Consider the following 20,932-nt stretch of genomic DNA (forward strand, 5'->3'; position numbering starts at 1 on the left):
TGGGCCCCAGTTGTGCAATGTTTTTGGACAGTTTTATTTAATTGCCGCAACACAATTTTCGTTGTCGGCCATTGTAATACTAAAGTCGCGAGCTTCCAGTCCGCCCCAGTGATCGCCTAGGCATGTCTTGTATCACCCGCACCCTGCCATGTGGAGACGCACCATGCCGTTACCCCTCACACAGTGCCAGGCGTCTTCTGCACGGCACACGGCTCTTTCATTAAGATCCCGGTGTTCATTTTGTTACAGTTACGTTAAAACCTCAGAGAAACTTGGCGAGTGGAACGACAAAGTGACGCAGTCTGATGTGTGAGTCATTTTGGATCTGCCGTTCTCCCAGCTTACTGTAGGGGGGGCCACACTTGCTTAGGGGATGTGAGAATGAAGTGTGTGTCGTTTGTACTCTGCTCTGATTGGTCGTACGGTTATTATAGGATTGTGGTTTGGGAGCGTGAAGTACCGGGGATCATGTATGAAATCCATTCTCTGAATGACCCCGACACATCCGACATGAAAACTTTTATGAAATTTCCCCCGTTTATATCTGTGCATGTAGCGCCACTAAGGCCGGGTTCCCAAACAGCGAAAACGCTGCGTAATTTCCGCAACAGAATTCTGTGCGGAAATTCCGGAGCATTTACAGCAGCAGCGAAGTGGATGAGATTCAGAAAATCTCCGGCCCGCGTTGCGGAAAAAAACCGCAGCGTAAACGTTCATAAATTGGACTGTGGTTCAGAATTTAAATCCATGTCAATTTATGCTGCGTTTTCTTTGATTTTCCATTGCGGTTTTCCCTATTGAATTCAATGTGGATGCAAAACCCGCAACAGAAAGCCAAGTGTTGCGACTTTGGCGGCGGAATCGCAACGATTACGTCGCAAAAATCGCAACTCCGGGGGAAAATAAAAAATCATGCCCCCCCAGAATGCCCTCCTCCTTCCTGCAGTCCGGCCTCCTGGGATGAAGTTGTATCTCATGTGACCACTGCAGCCAATCACAGGCTGCAGCAGCGGTCACATGGGATGATACGTCATCCCTGGAGGCTGGCCTGTATGATGTCAGAGGCTGGCCTCTTGGGATGACGTTACATCCCATGTGACCGCCGCTGCAGCGAATTTCCGCAACGGAAATTTTGTTCGACAAAAGTGCACCTTAGCATGGTGCGGTTTTCTTCGGACAGAATGTACTGCGGGTTCCAGGTCGGATACGCTGCATGGTTTTTGCGCAGCGTATCCGTCTTGTGGGAACCCGACCTTAAATGCCTTCCCTGGGATCTGACGTCTGGACGGACGTGTTTACTTGCAGCTTATGCATACAGGTTGCTATATGGACTGGGTACATATATTTATATGGCTCTCTGTGGATATAGATTATATACCCTGTCTGTAGCACAGCCTGTGTGGACGAGTGTTACGTCTCCTGTCTGTGGCACGGCCCGTATGTCGTCACACGTCCTTCCCTGTGCCCTAGATCACTGCTGGGACCAAATGTTTATGCAAAGTAAAGCCCCAGGCACACGACCGGAGTTTTCATCCGTAATTACAGATCAAATTGCGGATCCATTCATTTCTAGAGGTCGCGGACACCTTTCCGTATATTTTACGGATGTGTATCCGTACCGTAGAAATGATCCGCAAAATATAAAACCTGTCCTATTCCTGTTTGCGATAGCGGGGCAGACTCGCCATAGACGTCTATGAGCGCTTCCGTAATTGCCGACAGCTGAGGAGGTGGATCCGTAGCCGTCCGTATTTCCGGAAGCTTTGCTATTCCACGCCAGGGGCTTACGCAAAATTCCGCCCTGTTTTTTTTTTTTTTTTGCGGATCCGTAAAGACGGATGCACTACGGACTATAATTACGGATACCATCCTGTATTTGCAGATGATTGCGGATGACTATGGATCCGTATTTGCGGACAGTAAAATGCAGCACGGTCGTGTGTATGAGGCCTAAATCATGGGAATTTATCACACCATGTGAGTAGTTCTTGTAGCCGTACTTACGAAGGCCCCATGCACGCGGCCGTAGCCGTAATCCCGGTCCGTGATTGCGGGTACAGCCGGCCGCGGACAGTCACCCACATTTGTGGGCTGTGCTCCCATTATAAAGTATGGGAGACGGTCCGTAAAATAAAAAAATAGGACGTTTCCTATTTTTTTCGGCAGGTTTCTACGGCACGGACACTTGCCCGTAGACATACGGGAAGGTGTCCGTCGGCCATAGAAATGAATGGGCCCGTAATTACGGGCGATTTTACGGTCGTGTGCATGGGGCCTGAGGCTGAGTTCACAAGTCGTGGATTTTACTCGGCTCTCGCCCTTTTTCGGCGGTTAAAATCTGCACTCAAAATCCGCAACAAATCCGCGACGTGTGAATGTGGACGGAGTGCCCGTACACATAGCGGCCTTATGTTGGTAGTGCGCTGCAGTTGTGCGGTGCCGTTTTTGCCCACGTAGCGTGTACAGGTGAAGCACATGGTTTCAATGTGCTTCACCTGTACAAGCCGCGCTCCCGAAAAACTGCGTACTGCTACGTGTACTGGAAACCATTCGTTTTCCAACGCTTTGTGGCGTTTTTGTAACGCCGCATTTTTTACACGATTTTGGATAGCCACAGCGGAGGTTTTTTTTTTTTCCCATGATTTGGTGATGATCGCGGCAAAACAAAGCCACAAAACCTGCCCATGTGAACACACACTTATGTGGTCTGAACGGTTGTATGAAGGGTTTCTTCGCACAGTGTGGTCAAATGGCACCAATTAACCGCAATTTGACACCGCACCGTGTGAATAAGCCCAAAAGAGTGGGAAGAACGCCTAGTATTTGCAGTTGGATGAATTTTGTGTGCGCAGGTGGAGTAGATTTGGGTGCTCCGGTGATGGGTGGTGACGTTGCTCATTTCCTTGCTGCTCCTACTATACTAACATGCTGCTTCATTTGCTGCTTCATTTGCTTTGCTAACACGCGACTCCACGTAACATGACTGGGTTGTCACAGAGCTGCTTAAAGAGAACCTGTCACTTGCCCAAAAAACTGCAGCCGACGTTTCCGTTAAATTGCCGGCGCCTCACAGATTCTGCCGCTTTTTCTTTTTTTCTTCTAGCCCCAACCGTTGCTGAGATATCGGTGCGGTTAGTTCTGGTGTCCGATATGCAAATGAGGCCTTTGACTGTCAAGTGGGCGGGTAACACCTGTCACTTGATAAGCGGTAACCGCCCACTTGACGGCTAAAGGCCTCATTTGCATATCGGACACCAGAACGAACGGCACCGATATCTCTGCAACGGTTGGGGCTAGAAGAAAGAAAAAAAAAGCGGCAGAATCTACGAGGCGCCGGCAATCTAGCGCAGGTTTCTGGCCAAGTGACAGGTTCTCTTTAAACCCTGTTTGCCTGTATCAGGCTTGGACAAAGCCCCAGGAGCCAGGTAGCCAGCACCAATTTTGCTGTTGACATCTTCCTCCGCTCCTGAATTGTACATTTGTCCAGGCCTGGTCTTATACATGACACATATTTTGCACCCCGCTCCTCGATGTGTTCATTTATATTCACTGCTTGTATTTCAGCTACAAGAAGACTCAAGAGACTCTCTCTACTGCCGGGCAGAAAACCACTGCCGCTCTGTCCACGATGGGCACCGCCATCTCCAGGAAACTGGGGGACATGAGGTAAAATATCTTCTAGTCATATCTTCATGTTCTGTACGACGTTGTGGCCTCGTAGTTGTCGCCTTTCTAAAGAACGGAGGTAGGGGAAAAAAAAATCACTGCGTATGTGAAATGCATGGAGTCTCGCTGGTCACGTGAAGTCTTGGACGCCTCCAGTGATGGATCTCGGTCTACAAAGCGCCAGCTCTCTGCCAAAGAAGAAGAAGAAACAGCGTTATCAGAAGTCCTGAAAATACCTGGCGCAAAATTATAAGGAACTAGCGCTATGTCCACGTGAGCAGAGACACGTTATATGTGACCCCGGAAGTGGAACGTCAGGCAAAATTTCAGGATTAGTAAAATGGACCTACCTCTACGTTACCCTATCTGAGAGCAACATAGGCTGGAGGGGGAGACGCTGATTTGGGGGATATCTATTATTACATATGAGAGAGCCTGAGTGTCCTGCCTCCCCCGCCCCAACATACAGAGTGATTGACTGGTCTATATGTATACAAACTCATACTGGGAAAGCGGTCAACCACTCTGTGTAGGTGGGAGGAGGACAATCGGGCTCCATGTGTGTGGACGGGGGTAGCGGGACTCGCGGGATCTCTGTGTGGACGGGTAGCAGGACTCGCGGGATCTCTGTGTGGACTGGGGTAGCGGGACTCGCGGGATCTCTGTGTGGACGGGTAGCAGGACTCGCGGGATCTCTATGTGGACTGGGGTAGCGGGACTCGCGGGATCTCTGTGGGTGGGGGTAGCGGGACTCGCGGGATCTCTGTGTGGACAGGGGTAGCGGGATCTCTGTGTGTGGGCGGGGGTAGCGGGACTCGCGGGATCTCTGTGGGCGGGGGTAGCGGGACTCGCAGGATCTCTGTGTGGGCGGGGGTAGCGGGACTCGCGGGATCTCTGTGGGTGGGGGTAGCGGGACTCGCGGGATCTCTGTGTGGACAGGGGTAGCGGGATCTCTGTGTGTGGGCGGGGGTAGCGGGACTCGCGGAATCTCTGTGGGCGGGGGTAGCGGGACTCGCAGGATCTCTGTGTGGGCGGGGGTAGCGGGACTCGCAGGCTGAATCAAATCATAGAGAACTGTATATCCCATACTCCGCGTCTCCCTTTTTATGCGATGTTGCCCTCAGTAGGGTAGAATAGAGCGGTGTTTCTCAATGTTTTTTGTTTTTTTTAGCCCAGTACCCCCTACTCCAAATAAATTGCAGTAAAGTCTCCCCAAGGCAGTTATCATACGGTATACTATATATTAAAAGTGCAGCATGATGAAATATAAGTACCCCCTAGAGACATGTTGAGGACCCCCTGGGGTAGATGTACCGCAGCGTAGGAAACTAGGGCACTTTCTTTCCAGAGCATCTGTCACTAGTAATGCCCAGTCTCCTGGCTAATCTAATAGTCGCTGTCACACTGATAATACTGGCGGGAATTGTGTCCCAAAACATTTCTTATTTTAGAAGTTATGAGCTTTTTTCTAAATATGCAAATGAGGTTATACTAGACAAGTGGGTGTCACCACCAACGATCCTCCTGAGGTGGAGCTACCTCACATCCTCTGACCTATCAGCTTGAAGCTGCTTCACACAGTGTGAGAGACTGAGGCTGGAGGGAAGGGGATCACTTTAAACAGCCATATCTCCGGCTGTGGACCACCTAGACCAGTGGTTCTGGTAACATAAGAATAATGAGATTCTAATCTTTCATATACCACCATCACAGTTCTAGCTGTGAAATTACCAGAGGTATCACCAATTGAAAAAGTCGGGAATGGAAGCTGTATGGAAGCTGTATGATCAGGCTGTGTTGCTGGGCTGGGAAAAGGAGAACTGTATGACCGTGATTGGACAGCGCCATACAGTAAACATTACACCGCCCAGAGTGAAAAGAAAGAGTCACCTCCCATACGACAAGTATAGCCAAATTCGCATATTTAGAAAAATTAACATAACTTTGCAAATAATAAACGTTTTTGGAAAAAAAATATCACACACTAGTTATTATCAGCATGACAGCGTCTATTAGATTAGGTAGGCGATAGGGAATTAATAAACTGGTGACAGATCCCCTTTAATACCCGTCCTGTTATTTCTTTCACTTTAAATGATGGAAATCTGATCATTGGGTTTGCCAACTTTCTTGCTACTAATGTTCGCCGTGTCTCCGATCATGATCGCTTTGTCCTTGGGTTGCGTCATGTTCTCCTGTCGTGCGTTTCCACATTGTTATTGTGCCATGTTAATAGATCCCTTAATACTTTTACTTGATCTGACTTGACCCGTCTGTTTACCTGCGGACACTTCAGCCTGGCTGTGGCTAGAGCGACTTTTGTGCCTTTGGAGATGATCGGAGGGTAAGAGTCTGCGTACCTTGGGGTGCTCCTACTTCTCTGAATCCACTACTTACCTTCCTGTACTGCTCACCGTAAGATCCAAAACTGCTGCAGTCAGTGAATAAAACTCATTTACACAAAAAGGACAAACGGAATGGTTGTAAAAATCAAACATGGCTGATCTGTTTGCAGAATTCTGGGGAGTCCGGCAGCAACAGAATATAAAATGCCTGGGTAGTTTAAAGGGTTTGTACACTACTGTAGCTACATATAAAAGGGGGCAGTAAACGAAGCAATTTTGCAAACCGTGTTAATGAAATATCATCCATTCAGCTCCTATGCAGACCTTTGTCTCCATGGCAACAGACTACAAACAAACCCTCTGCGTAGTCTGAATACATGACTACACACATTTTTTTTGTAGTCTGTTGCCATGGAGACACATTGGTCTTTACAGGAGGGGATGGGGGGGTGCTCTGTTTTCGCAGTGAAGGTTTTGGGGATACCCGGTGCTGATTTCTGTCTGCTCCTCCATTCCCTCGCAGGGCTCTCCCTTTCTCTCAGTCTTTTAGGTAAGGGGACCCCTCCTCTATTCTGTGTTCTCCATTACATATATGCAGGATGTCCCCTCGTGGTGTAGACGTTTCCTGGTTGGTCCCTGTAGCTCCGCATGTTACCCCGAACTATTAGTAGGGAAATGAGTGGTCTAATAACATCCTCCTTGTTTCCTTGTAGTGCTGCATGTTCTTCTCCGTTTTATTTGACTTTTACCCATAACCTTTGCCTGGCAGCAGAGTTAGTGACCGCTATTTCTCTCTGTTGTCATCCTCTGCCGGGTTTGGTTTGTGATGCATTCAGGACATCGTCCCCTTTTCCGAAGATAAAATCTAAATATAAAAGTATACGACGTTTATAGAAAATAACCGTATAGATTTACTGTATGTAAACGGATATAAACGTATAGCGTTACATTTGCATGCGTCGTCCATTGAGATCAATGCTCAAAAGAACCCGTTACGTCGCGTATACGCTTTTTTTTTGAAGTACAGAATAGCGTAGCAGATTATCTCAACGTAAACCCCGACAAACCTAGACCGAAACGGACGCCATTTTGGTCGACATTTGACCCATTATAGTTATGTATACGCTTCAATACTTTTTTAGTGTTTAAAAACATATACGCCCGGCCGAACGCACAAACGCGATGTGAATGGGGCCTAAAGCAGAATTTCGACGACCGCGGTATACGTCCATGTGACGGCCATTATAACAACGGCCATCACACGGACGCATGTATTTCAATGGGGCCGTTCCCACGGCCATTTTTTTAACAGACCGTATGAAGGGTCCGTTGAAAAGTAGAACGTGTCCTATTTTCTTCCGTTTTCACGGATTCCCTCCATAGACTCGAGTCTATGGGGATCTGTCAAAACGGGGGACGTGAAAAACGACCATTGTTCACGTCGGAGTTTCCTCGCCGTTCGCCTGAATTCGGCCTTCTATCCACAGCAGGGCGTTGGTCAGGTCATCGATAGCACCACGGCGGCTGGAGAAATGCGATACGACGCTTTCACATTAAAAAAAAATCAAACGCGTCAGCGATTTTTAGACTTAATTTGTACATGTCCGTTATACATTAACCCTTTATACCTGCATGCCACGCACCGTTCTGTCACCGTCTGGTCTAGATCTATAGAATATTTGCCGCACGCGGTCCGTGTGTCTCCGTTTCTGGTATTTTAGTGAAGACGATTTGTGGTGTGGTGTCCGGTGTTTGGGTTTGATGTTTGCAACAAGCAGCCAGATCCGTCCAGTCATCGCGTATTCATAACGAATATTCTATAGAATTAAAGGGACTTCGCGGGTAAAAACATTTTGGTTTTGATGCGTATATCTCGGCGTTTTCATGCTGCGCGTTTTGTTTGCGATTTTCCTCTGCACTAGGCGGATAGGATTCGCAAGCGGAAACGCAAGTTAAATTGACGCCTCCGATTTAAAAATCCGCACCGCAGGTCGATTCACGTGCGGGAAAAATACCGCAGCGTGGACATGAGATTTCCTGGAATCTCATGGACTAGGCTGGTACTGCATTACGATGACCGGATTTCTAGTCGCGCTGCTTTCTTCGATGACGATACGACTCCTCGTCATGTGACCGGACCCGCTGTACTCCGTGTATAAGCAGTAGTACAGCGAGTCACATGACGAAGAGCCGTATCCTCATCAGAGACGACTGCGCGACTAGACATCCGGTCCCCCGGCAGCGCTATGAAAATCTCAGAATCCGCGCAACCGGAATATATATTAGCGACTGGACTCGCATAATAATTTTTGCTCCCCACATAACCCCTTTAATCTACCTATTACTCATCAGCGCCTGTGCACATTATATAATATATATTGTTGGCAGATACCGCGCACCAAACTAGTGACTCGAATAAGAGCGCAGCGTACGGTTAGATTGCTGGTCTCTGGGACGTCAGTTGTATATTGCGCTGACGGGTACTGACTGCTTGGCTGCTGTTCACATTTACTATGCTCAACGTCTCTTCTCCTCCCTAACTCTGATTTCTGCTCCCACATGCCGTCCGAGTAGCAGTTATTCAATCCGCCACTCCATAAGCATGCCGGCGATGAGGTAACGTATAACCACGGGGTGCACGCGCTAATTGCATGTTCTGAATGTTTCGGGGTAATTGACTTGGCATCTCTTAAAGCCTAACATGACGCACGTGACACCGAGCGCTTTATAGATCGCGTGTGTGTGTATTTATCGGTCTGTATATGAACGGGGTTGTGTGTCGGTATCGCACGCCGCCGGCATTGGGAAGGGTCGAAAGGCAGAACAAACCGCGCCGCGGAATAACGTGCGTTATTATAAGAATGTCTCTGGTGTGTTGGTGAATTGTGTATAATATAGTCATCGCGGTATTGTTGGATGTCACAGGGTTAATATTCGTGACCGTTTTCGTGTATTTTTTTTTTTTCTAGGAACTCGTCCACCTTCAAATCCTTTGAAGAACGCGTGGTGAATATAAAGGTACGAGAATTGTGGAATCGCAGCGTACGGCTTCCTGGTAAAGTGGCGTTGTTATAATCCGTGGACGAGGACCGGGATATATGATGCAACACTGGATTTCTTATCAATTAGGGCTCATTGAGACGAGCGGGAATCTCGTCCGTGCGACGGCTGTTAAAACAACGGCCGTCACACGGACTCCTGTATTTAATGGGGCCGTTCACTCGACCGTTGTGTGAAGGGTCCGTGAAAAAATAGGAGAAGTCCTATTTTACTGCGTGTCACGCATCCCTCCATAGACTCCAGTCTATGGGGGTCCGTCACAACGCGTCCCGCACCGGTGCTCGTTTTTCACGTCCGGGGTTCGCTACGCTCGTCTGAATGTAGCCTTAAATGCCATATGATGCTTCCTAAACTGGCTTCAGACTAAAGTCCCCTGGCTTAAAGGGGTTGTCCACTACAGGACGACTGATGACCTATCCACCAGATAGGTTATCAGTATATGATCGGTGAGGGTCCGACACCCGGACCCCCACACCGATGGCTCCAGTCACGGAATAGCGGCCGAGCCTCAGTATTGAAGTGATTAGGAGCAGAGCTGCAGCGCGGCCGCTACGCAATGTACAGAGCCAACTGCTTCCAGCTCCGTACACTGCATAGTGTGCAATGACATCCGGTGCCTGCAGGCAGCCGGAGCAGCTGATCGGTGCGGGGTCTTGTTGTCGGACCCCCACAGATCATATACTGATGGCCTATCCGGTGGTCATCAGTTGTCTGAGGGTGGACAACCCCTTTAACGGAGGCGTAGGGATTTATAATTGTGCTAAAGCAAAGAATGCCCAAACTGGCGCAAGTGTTTTTTTGCGACCGATTACGGGAGTCGGTCACCATGAGGGCCTCCTAGTCCTAGTCAAGCTGAAGTAGACCGCATACTGGTGACCACTAAAAAAACTCCGTAAGTACCAACAATAGGGCTGGGAAATAGTGTGCCACCCTCCGGGAGGGGGAACGTGGCTTCTTACAAACTGGTAGAACTCTGATTGGATCCGCAATTACCTGACCCATAATTACGGGTGAAAGCTACGGTCGTGTGCATGGGGCCTAAGACAAATAGTTCTGGAAAAGTAGGGATTGTTTGTCCAGGCTCCAAAAAAGCATCTGACACTCCGCTACCTACTAAGGGTACAAGCTCCCCTTTAAATTAATACGTCAAAGATGAAATACCGGATACAACTGCGACTACCAAGCGCCAATCATGTCTATAGGTCACGGACGCCTTTCCGTATATTTACGGATGTGGGTCCGTGCCGTAGAGATGATCCGCAAATTATAGAACTTGTCTTATACTTGTCCGCAATTGTGGCACGGACTCCCCATAGAGGCGCTTCCGCAATGAGGTGGAGCCGTAGCCGTCCGTAATTGCGGAAGCGTTGTTAAGGGACGACGGGATTACCTAAGATTCCTCCCCGTTTTTTTGCGGAGCCGTAAATTCAGATGCACTACGGATCGTTCTCCCGTACTTTTATATCGGAGCTCGGACCACAAGTGCGGATGGCTGTCAGCCGCCAGCCGTTCCCGTAATCGCGGACACTGATTCCCGGCCACCGTCGTGTGCATGGGGTCTACGTTTGGTGCTATTATGTAATTATTTGTCTTTTTTTTTATGTTTCCAGCCCAGGGGATCTACAGACGGGGAAGAAAATGGCAGCCAGAATTTGCACTCTCCAGACAATAAATCACAAGATTCGGCCCCGTTCTAGATCATCTTCATCTCGTCACCTTCAACTTTCTTTATCCATTCTGTCCCGTAACCACCGCATCATCTCAAAGCCCAAAGGGGCTGCCAGCAAACAAAATGACACTAACCTTTGCCCCTGAAATGATGATGCGCAAAATTTGGACGTTCCCTCCCAGACCTTTTCTTTTACAACTGGATGTCCAGGGTTAAATTGTACCTAAAGCAAAGCGTCGCTCCAAGATTCTCCTCCTCCGCCGTTTTAGGGTTCCCCCTGGGTTGTCTTAAAATGACTGCAGCGCTTCTGAGACTACGAGTCTGAGACACTCCCACTGTTCTTGTATTGGCCAGTGCAGAGCAGTTCTGTCCAATCAATGACCAGAGAGGGCGTGTCTTAGACTCCCGTGTGAGAAGCGCTGTGGCCATGTTGAGAGGACCCTAAAACAGCGGATCCACGGCAGACGGGCACAATGCATGGCACCAGGTAATAGAACTCCTTATACCCTATCACATTTATAATTATATCCGGAGACAGGAGCGTCGCTTTAAATCTTTTGGCACCATTTACACAAAACAAACCGTTTATCTCGTTATCCGGGCCAGTTCTGCTAGTGGTGAATCACCAGAGGTCAGACTGATTGCCTCACGTGACCGCTCCTTTTTAAACAATGCCTAAACATAAGGCCTACATTGAGCCAGTTTGTGTATTCTTTGCTTTAGGACAATTCTAGATCCCTACGCCTCTATTAAAGGGGTTGTCCACTGGATAGGTCATCAGTATATGATCTGTGGGGGTCCAACACCCGGACCCCGCGTCAATCAGCTGCTCCGGGCACCGGACGTCCAACCCGGAAGCAGATGGTTCCGGTCACGGAATAGCGCCCAAGCTGCAGTATTCAAGTGAATAGGAGCAGAGCTGCAGTTCCGCCGCACGGCCACTATGTGACGTGCGGAGCCATCTGCTTCCGACTCCATACATTGAATACTGTGCAATGACATCCGGTGCCCGCAGGCTATCGGAGCAGCTGATCGGTGTGGAGTCCGGTAGTCTGACCCCCACAAATCCTATACTGATGACCTATCCGGTGGATAGGTCATCAGTTATTGGCTAGTGGACAACCCCTTTAAATAATGGGTAATTGACTCACGTTTCGCCTCTGCTTCTCGGGTGTAGTGTAGAGCTCGTCACTAAGCTCCTCCATATAGAATTGTGCAGTAGCTTTGAGAATATTTTTGTTTGTAGATTTTAAACACTATGGGAGAGGAGGGTACAGATAGAGGGGTGTAGATCTGACACCACCCGCAGGGCTTCAATGTAAGACCCCCACAGTCGCGCTCTTGTAGTTGGTCCAGACGCTGCAGTTGTGGGGCAGACGTTTACTACTATTCCTCCTCCTTCTTTTTCTTTGATTCATCGGCTGCTGCGTTTCGGGGGTTCGGGTTTACGCCGCTTTCTGCACTTCAATCCCGGACACTGAGAATGTCGTGTCCCGGCAGGAAAATAAGTGAATGCAGAATTATACCTGCGACTGCTTTCTAACGTCTGTCACCTCTCCGATACTTGAACTGCTCTGCTGCAAAGACAAAATATATAAAAATAAAGGCATATATAGGATTGTATTCCCTGCTGGCACTGTCTCTGGGGTCACATTAACTGTTGCTTTTGCTTGTGAGATGTACATGTCGGACGTATCGCTTCATTGTCATTTTTGCTACTCGGAAATAAAAGGCTTATGTGAGTATGGAGGCGCTCGTCGTATGCGATCAGCTCGCTAGGAACCAGCAGGAAGGCTGAGATGGGAGGCTTCTTGTGCCTCGTGCCTCAATACTGTCACTAGTTCCTAGAGAATGAGTGATGTGATGATTGCGTCTGCTGGGTGGCGGTAGGAAGAGGTTTAAGGGACATACCAGAAGTTGGCTTAGGCCCTCTGCCCATGGCCGTGCCCATTATTTGCGGGCCGTGCTCCCATTATGAAGTATAGGAGCCTGGTCCGTAAATTCAAAAAATACGACGTGTTCTGTTTTTTGGTGGATCCTTTCTATGGCCCGGACACCTTCCCGTAAATACATAGTAAGGTTTCCGTGCGCCATAGAAATTGATGTATCTGTATTTTACCCTTTAATATTATGACAAACTTCTGACGTGTCATAAGTTTTGATTGTTGGGGTCCGAGCACTGAGACCCCCCCACCGATCGCTAAAACGAAGCGGCAGAAGTGCTGGTGTGAGCGCCGAGCCGCTTAGTTTCTGATCGTCTTTTTTTCCGGAAAGCCGATGGATCGGAGTACGAGCTCATAGACTTTCTATTGAGTCCGAACTGCGATACATTGATTTCCGGAAAAAGCCGAACAGACACGAAGCGGCTCGGCGCTCACGCCAGCACTTCTGCCGCTTCGTTTTAGCGATCGGTGGGGGGGGTCTCAGTGCTCGGACCCCCACCAATCAAAACGTATGACACGTCAGACGTTGTTTGAAGGTTTAGTTACCCTTTAATAGTTAGATGGATTAAGTCCTGCTGCGTACAAGCGATGGTTAATTATATCTGAAGCCCCCCCAAAACATGGAGGCCGCAATTTTTGAGACTTTGTTAATTTACAAGCCCGACCATAGGGGCTGTTTTCGGCAATAGGTGCACACTTTATAGAAAGCCGGCGCTACTTACTGCTTCCCAAAAAATGTGGGACTGTAGCAACAAGTGACAATTTCTATGGCATAATATATCCTTCGCTTTACAAAGATCACATGGTCTCCAGTAAGTAGCCAATAAATGGCGCACGTCTTATGCCTCTGTTCACATCCTGTTCGTTGTTTATCGGCATTGTTAAGTGTAATCGTGTCCGGATTCCAATCTATCACTGTGATGTATAACCAAAGCATTCAAGTTGTACTGACATCTGCAAACTCCTGATTTATCCACTAGAGGGGGCTACCTCCTGGCCTACCGCAGCACTGAGGGGGGATAGTGGAGGTTAGAGTTCTCTAGATGGAGGAGACTACCTGTAGGATTGACGGCTGCCGGCCTTACGTTCTTCATACTCCTGTCACTGCAAGAGGGGAGGACCCAGGGGTTTTCCGTTGTTCTTCCCCTATGTCCGCAGTGGATGCAGAGCGATGTCAATAAAATATTTACTAGTAGAATCCGCGTGTGTGTCCTGTTTTGTTCCACTTATTTTGATGGTATGTAAATAAAAAAATAAGGTTAATGTGAATGGGATCTAAGGCTTCGTTCACATCTGCGTCGGGCTTTCATTCATGGGTTCCGTCAGACCTTTCCGTCATGTACGGAAACCATATCTTCCGTCTGCATTACCATAGATTTCAATGGTAACGCTTCCGTTGCCAATGGTTTTTGTTTTTGTCTCCGTTCCGTAAGGTTTCAGTTGTTTGGCGGGATCAATAAAGCGGTCGACCGTCAAAAAAAAGAAAATATTACGAAACGGAAACCATTTGCAACGGAAGTATTACCATTGAAATCTATGGTAATGCAAACGGAAGCTATGGGTTCCATACATGACGGAAAGGTCTGACGGAACCCATGAGCGAAAGCCCGATGTAGATGTGAACGAAGCCTAAACCCGTTTTTGGCATCAAGTGTGCGGCGCTCATATGGCCACGTGTATAAAGCCGGAGATCTAACCCCAACCTAATACTATGATGATCTGGCTATGGTTGCCCTGTACACTTTTTCAATGTTTTTACTGTGGCAGATTCCCCCACAAGTGTTTTGCTTGGTCCCAGTGGCGTAGCTATAGGGGTCGCAACGGTCGCAGTTGCCAATCACAAGCTGCAGTGTTATGTGGCCTGCAACGTCTTCCAGGGAGGCCGGAGTGGACGTCAGAGGAGGGGAAAGGGTAAGTATGAACGCCTTTCGTCCGCAGTTTTAATTGCGTCCGAAAAACCACATCATAATGTAGTGAGATTTTTGGAACGGAATGTCCTGCAGGTTCCAGGTCAGACACGTTGCGGCGTTTTTATGCATTGTATCCATCACGTGGGAACCCGGCCTTAACCTTTGGCCTCATCAGACTGCAATGTTAAAGGCGTTGTATGGGTATGGGCCGGTTTTTCATACCGATGACCTTTCCACAGGATAGGTCACCAGTATATGATCGGTGGGGGTCTGACAGCCGGAACCCGCAACGATCAGCTGTAAGGGCTGCCTCCCGCACGGGAAGTTATGCAGTGGTCAGTGCCGATGCTGGGGGCAGCCAGAACAGCTGATCGGGTCCGGGTGTTGGACACCCACCAATCATTTACTGATGACCTATCCTGTGGATGTGGAGAGATTCCGATAGCACAAGTTCAAGTAGGGGCACAACCCAATTGTAAAACAGTAAGGCTGGGTTCACACGACCTATTTTCAGACGTAAACGAGGCGTATTATGCCTCGATTTACGCCTGAAAATAGGGCTACAATACGTCGGCAAACATCTGCCCATTCATTTGAATGGGTTTGCCGACGTACTGTGCAGACGACCTGTCATTTACGCGTCGTCGTTTGACAGCTGTCAAAAGACGACGCATAAAATTACAGCCTCGTCAAAAGGAGCGCAGGACACTTATATACATTATATGCAGGGCACTTCTTGGGACGTTTTTTGGAGCCGTTTTCTCATAGACTCTATTGAAAACAGCTCCGAAATCGCCGCGAAAAACGCGAGTTGCTCAAAAAACGTCTGAAAATCAGGTGCTGTTTTCCCTTGAAAACAGCTCCGTATTTTCAGACGTTTTTGACTCAGCGTGTGAACATACCCTAAGGCTGGGTTCACACGACCTATTTTCAGGCGTAAACGAGGCATATTATGCCTCGATTTACGCCTCAAAATAGGGCTACAATACGTCGGCAAACATCTGCCCATTCATTTGAATGTGTTTGCTGACGTACTGTGCCGACGACCTGTAAAAGAAGTGCAGGACACTTCTATACATTATATGCGGGACACTTCTATACATTATATGCGGGACACTTCTATACATTATATGCGGGACACTTCTATACATTATATGCGGGACACTTCTATACATTATATGCGGGACACTTCTATACATTATATGCGGGACACTTCTATACATTATATGCGGGACACATATACATTATATGCGGGACACTTGTATACATTATATGCGGGACACTTCTATACATTATATGCGGGACACTTCTATACATTATATGCGGGACACTTCTATACATTATATGCGGGACACTTCTATACATTATATGCGGGACACATATACATTATATGCGGGACACTTGTATACATTATATGCGGGACACTTCTATACATTATATGCGGGACACTTCTATACATTATATGCGGGACACTTCTATACATTATATGCGGGACACTTCTATACATTATATGCGGGACACTTCTATACATTATATGCGGGACACTTCTATACATTATGTGCGGGACACTTCTATACATTATGTGCGGGACACTTCTATACATTATGTGCGGGACACTTGTATACATTATGTGCGGGACACTTGTATACATTATGTGCGGGACACTTGTATACATTATGTGCGGGACACTTGTATACATTATATGCGGGACACTTGTATACATTATGTGCGGGACACTTGTATACATTATATGCGGGACACATATACATTATATGCGGGACACTTCTATACATTATATGCGGGACACTTCTATACATTATATGCGGGACACTTCTATACATTATATGCGGGACACTTCTATACATTATATGCGGGACACTTATATACATTATATGCGGGACACTTGTATACATTATGTGCGGGACACTTGTATACATTATGTGCGGGACACTTGTATACATTATGTGCGGGACACTTGTATACATTATGTGCGGGACACTTGTATACATTATGTGCGGGACACTTGTATACATTATGTGCGGGACACTTGTATACATTATATGCGGGGCACTTGTATACATTATGTGCGGGGCACTTGTATACATTATGTGCGGGACACTTGTATACATTATGTGCGGGACACTTGTACACATTATGTGCGGGACACTTGTATACATTATGTGCGGGACACTTGTATACATTATGTGCGGGACACTTGTACACATTATGTGCGGGACACTTGTACACATTATGTGCGGGACACTTGTACACATTATGTGCGGGACACTTGTATACATTATGTGCGGGACACTTGTATACATTATGTGCGGGACACTTGTATACATTATGTGCGGGACACTTGTATACATTATGTGCGGGACACTTGTATACATTATGTGCGGGACACTTGTATACATTATGTGCGGGACACTTGTATACATTATGTGCGGGACACTTGTATACATTATGTGCGGGACACTTGTATACATTATGTGCGGGGCACTTGTATACATTATGTGCGGGACACTTGTATACATTATGTGCGGGACACTTGTATACATTATATGCGGGGCACTTCTATACATTATATGCGGGACACTTCTATACATTATATGCGGGACACTTCTTTGCAACGTAATTTGAGCCGTTCTTCATTGAACTCAAGGAAGAGCAGCTCAAGATTTATTAGCGTCACAGACGTCTCGCATAATACGAGGAGGAGCATTTACGGCTGAAACGAGGCAGCTGTTTTCGCCTGAAAACACTGTCATTTTAGCCGTAAAAGCCTCTCATCGTGTGCACATACCCTAAGAAAGTACTCGGCACCAAAGTTGGAGATGAAATGTTCTTTTTCTTTATGCCAGTGGCAAGTGCGACGTTTCGGTCAACCTGACCTTCATCAGGCACTGTAATGTACCTTTGGACAAAATTGATATATATTAAATGCTCCATATATCTCTAGGATGTCATACCTGGTACAATGTCCTATGAAATACAAACACGCCTAATTTTCTTTCAAGTGTAATAACTTTCCAAATTGATGGCGTTACTTAGAAAAGTTTTCATAGAGAACAGACAAGACTGGTATTACGCAGGGACAACATCCTGGTGTAATCAAATATCCTGGGGAGAGGTCATCAGTGTGAAAAACCGCCCCCGTACTCGGAATTTTACATGATGAAAATGTGTTATAAATATAATACAATTAAAAACGATATAAAACAAGGCTGAAGTAGAAAAGTAAATCCAACGTAGTCAAAGAGCTCAGGATCACAATGGGTTAAATATAGGCTAGCTCTGCGACTACACGTCTCTGGGGCGAGCTAGCGTGGGCGTGGATTAAGAACGGAGCGAGATCGCAGGTCTACAAAAAAATGACGGATTCTACCATAGAATGTGTAGCTGTGTTACTCAAGAGCCGCTAGAGAGCAGTGGTGAAACACTTAGCCCTGCAGGTTACTGATGTGTAGCAACTTCCCTGGTGGTCTAGTGGTTAGGATTCGGCGCTCTCACCGCCGCGGCCCGGGTTCGATTCCCGGTCAGGGAATGAGTTTTTTTTTTTTTATAAACGTCCTCCATAACCTAAATCTCATGTAAATAGGTCATTTTTATTGTAATGCCACCAAGCTACTACAATCTTACATCTGCAAATAAAAAGGTAAATATATTTTAATGTCAACAAATATGTTTAGACCCACAAATAGTTATAAACAATTAACCCTTTGCCTCTGGGGGTTAACAAATTTGCACAGCTAAGCAAATTTCACATGAAGGCTTGTTTTCCACATGATCAAAGCAACCTTTTTGTGGTTTTGTTAGGACAGATGTTTTATTCCCATATTATAGTTAATTATTTTAATGATCCTTTCAGGCTACATTCACACATTGAGGTCATATGTCTTTTTTTTTTTCTGCTGCAGCACAAACTTTAACATGAACGCAACACGTGAAAAAACCCTATTCAGTCTCTATGTGCTTATGGTGTGGCAGTATTATTTAGTAACAGTATTGGGGTATTATTCAGTCACTATGTGGTTATGATGTGGCGGTATTATTTAGTAACAGTATTGGGGTATTATTCAGTCACTATGTGGTTATGGGGTGGCAGTATTATTTAGTAACAGTATTGGGGTATTATTCAGTCACTCTGTGGTTATGGTGTGGTGGTATTATTCAGTAACAGTATGGGGGTATTATTCAGTCACTGTGGTTATGTTGTGGCGGTATTATTCAGTAACAGTATGGGGGTATTATTCAGTCACTCTGTGGTTATGATGTGGCGGTATTATTTAGTAACAGTATTGGGGTATTATTCAGTCACTCTGTGGTTATGGTGTGGTGGTATTATACAGTAACAGTATGGGGGTATTATTCAGTCACTCTGTGGTTATGATGTGGCGGTATTATTTAGTAACAGTATTGGGTTTTATTCAGTCACTCTGTGGTTATGGGGTGGCGGTATTATTTAGTAACAGTATTGGGGTATTATTCAGTCACTCTGTGGTTATGGTGTGGTGGTATTATTTAGTAACAGTATTGGGGTATTATTCAGTCACTCTGTGGTTATGGTGTGGTGGTATTATACAGTAACAGTATGGGGGTATTATTCAGTCACTCTGTGGTTATGGTGTGCCGGTATTATTCAGTAACAGTATGGGGGTATTATTCAGTCACTATGTGGTTATGGTGTGGCGGTATTATTCAGTAACAGTATGTGGGTATTATTCAGTCACTGTGGTTATGATGTTGCGGTATTATTCAGTAACTGTATGGGGGTATTATTCAGTCAATATGTGGTATTGGTGTGGCAGTATTATTCAGTAACTGTATGGGGGTATTATTCAGTCACTATGTGGTTATGGTGTGGCAGTATTATTCAGTAACAGTATGAGGGTATTATTCAGTAACAGTATGGGGGTATTATTCAGTCACTATGTGGTTATGGTGTGGCGGTATTATTCAGTAACAGTATGGGGGTATTATTCAGTCACTATGTGGTTATGGTGTGGCGGTATTATACAGTAACAGTATGGGGGTATTATTCAGTCACTCTGTGGTTATGGTGTGGCGGTATTATTCAGTATCAGTATGGGGGTATTATTCAGTCACTATGTGGTTATGGTGTGGCGGTATTATTCAGTAACTGTATGGGGGTATTATTCAGTCACTATGTGGTTATGGTGTGGCAGTATTATTCAGTAACAGTATGGGGGTATTATTCAGTCACTATGTGGTTATGGTGTGGTGGTATTATACAGTAACAGTATGGTGGTATTATTCAGTCACTCTGTGGTTATGGTGTGGTGTTATTATTCAGTAACAGTATGGGGTATTATTCAGTATCAGTATGGGGGTATTATTCAGTCACTGTGGTTATGCTGTGCTGGTATTATTCAGTAACAGTATGGGGGTATTATTCAGTCACTATGTGATTATGGTGTGGTGGTATTATTCAGTATCAGTATGGTGGTATTATTCAGTCACTCTGTGGTTATGGTGTGGTGGTATTATACAGTAACAGTATGGGGGTATTATTCAGTCACTCTGTGGTTATGGTGTGCCGGTATTATTCAGTAACAGTATGGGGGTATTATTCAGTCACTATGCGGTTATGGTGTGGTGGTATTATACAGTAACAGTATGGGGGTATTATTCAGTCACTCTGTGGTTATGGTGTGGCGGTATTATTCAGTAACAGTATGGGGGTATTATTCAGTCACTGTGGTTATGGTGTGGCGGTATTATTCAGTATCAGTATGGGGGTATTATTCAGTCACTGTGGTTATGCTGTGCTGGTATTATTCAGTAACAGTATGGGGGTATTATTCAGTCACTATGTGGTTATGGTGTGGCGGTATTATTCAGTAACAGTATGGCGGTATTATTCAGTCACTATGTGGTTATGGTGTGGTGGTATTATACAGTAACAGTATGGGGGTATTATTCAGTCACTATGTGGTTATGGTGTGGTGGTATTATGCAGTATCAGTATGGGGGTATTATTCAGTCACTATGTGGTTATGGTGTGGTGGTATTATTCAGTAACAGTATTGGGGTATTATTCAGTCACTATGTGGTTATGGTGTGGTGGTGTTATTCAGTAACAGTATGGGGGTATTATTCAGTCACTATGTGGTTATGGTGTGGTGGTATTATTCAGTAACAGTATGGGGGTATTATTCAGTCACTATGTGGTTATGGTGTGGCAGTATTATTCAGTTACAGTATGGGGGTATTATTCAGTCACTATGTGGTTATGGTGTGGCGGTATTATTCAGTATGGGGGTATTATTTAGTCACTATGTGGTTATGGTGTGATGGTATTATTCAGTAACAGTA

At 46.2% G+C, this 20,932-nt stretch overlaps 1 protein-coding gene and 1 non-coding gene across 8 annotated transcripts in view; both read left to right on the top strand.

Moving 5' to 3' along the window:
• The window catches only part of LOC142665876 (tumor protein D54-like), a 28,450-nt gene extending 15,967 nt beyond the window's left edge, over window positions 1-12,483 (top strand). For 2 of the 7 annotated variants that reach the window (XM_075845662.1, XM_075845661.1), the window contains exons 4-9: window positions 250-309; window positions 3,565-3,666; window positions 6,535-6,561; window positions 8,586-8,627; window positions 8,981-9,029; window positions 10,682-12,483. In XM_075845662.1, coding sequence (XP_075701777.1) covers window positions 250-309; window positions 3,565-3,666; window positions 6,535-6,561; window positions 8,586-8,627; window positions 8,981-9,029; window positions 10,682-10,768 — 367 coding nt within the window. In that variant the 3' untranslated portion in view covers window positions 10,769-12,483. The remainder of the gene's footprint in view (window positions 1-249; window positions 310-3,564; window positions 3,667-6,534; window positions 6,562-8,585; window positions 8,628-8,980; window positions 9,030-10,681) is intronic. The other 5 variants (XM_075845663.1, XM_075845664.1, XM_075845665.1 and 2 more) reach the window with 5 other exon arrangements.
• A 5,585-nt stretch (window positions 12,484-18,068) lies between these two features.
• On the top strand, window positions 18,069-18,140 carry TRNAE-CUC (transfer RNA glutamic acid (anticodon CUC)). Its single transcript has one exon. It is a non-coding gene; the product is annotated as a tRNA-Glu (tRNA).
• The last annotated feature ends 2,792 nt before the right edge of the window (window positions 18,141-20,932 follow it).

This window comes from Rhinoderma darwinii, chromosome 13, assembly GCF_050947455.1.
Source record: "Rhinoderma darwinii isolate aRhiDar2 chromosome 13, aRhiDar2.hap1, whole genome shotgun sequence".
In the NCBI taxonomy this organism is placed as follows: domain Eukaryota; kingdom Metazoa; phylum Chordata; class Amphibia; order Anura; family Rhinodermatidae; genus Rhinoderma; species Rhinoderma darwinii.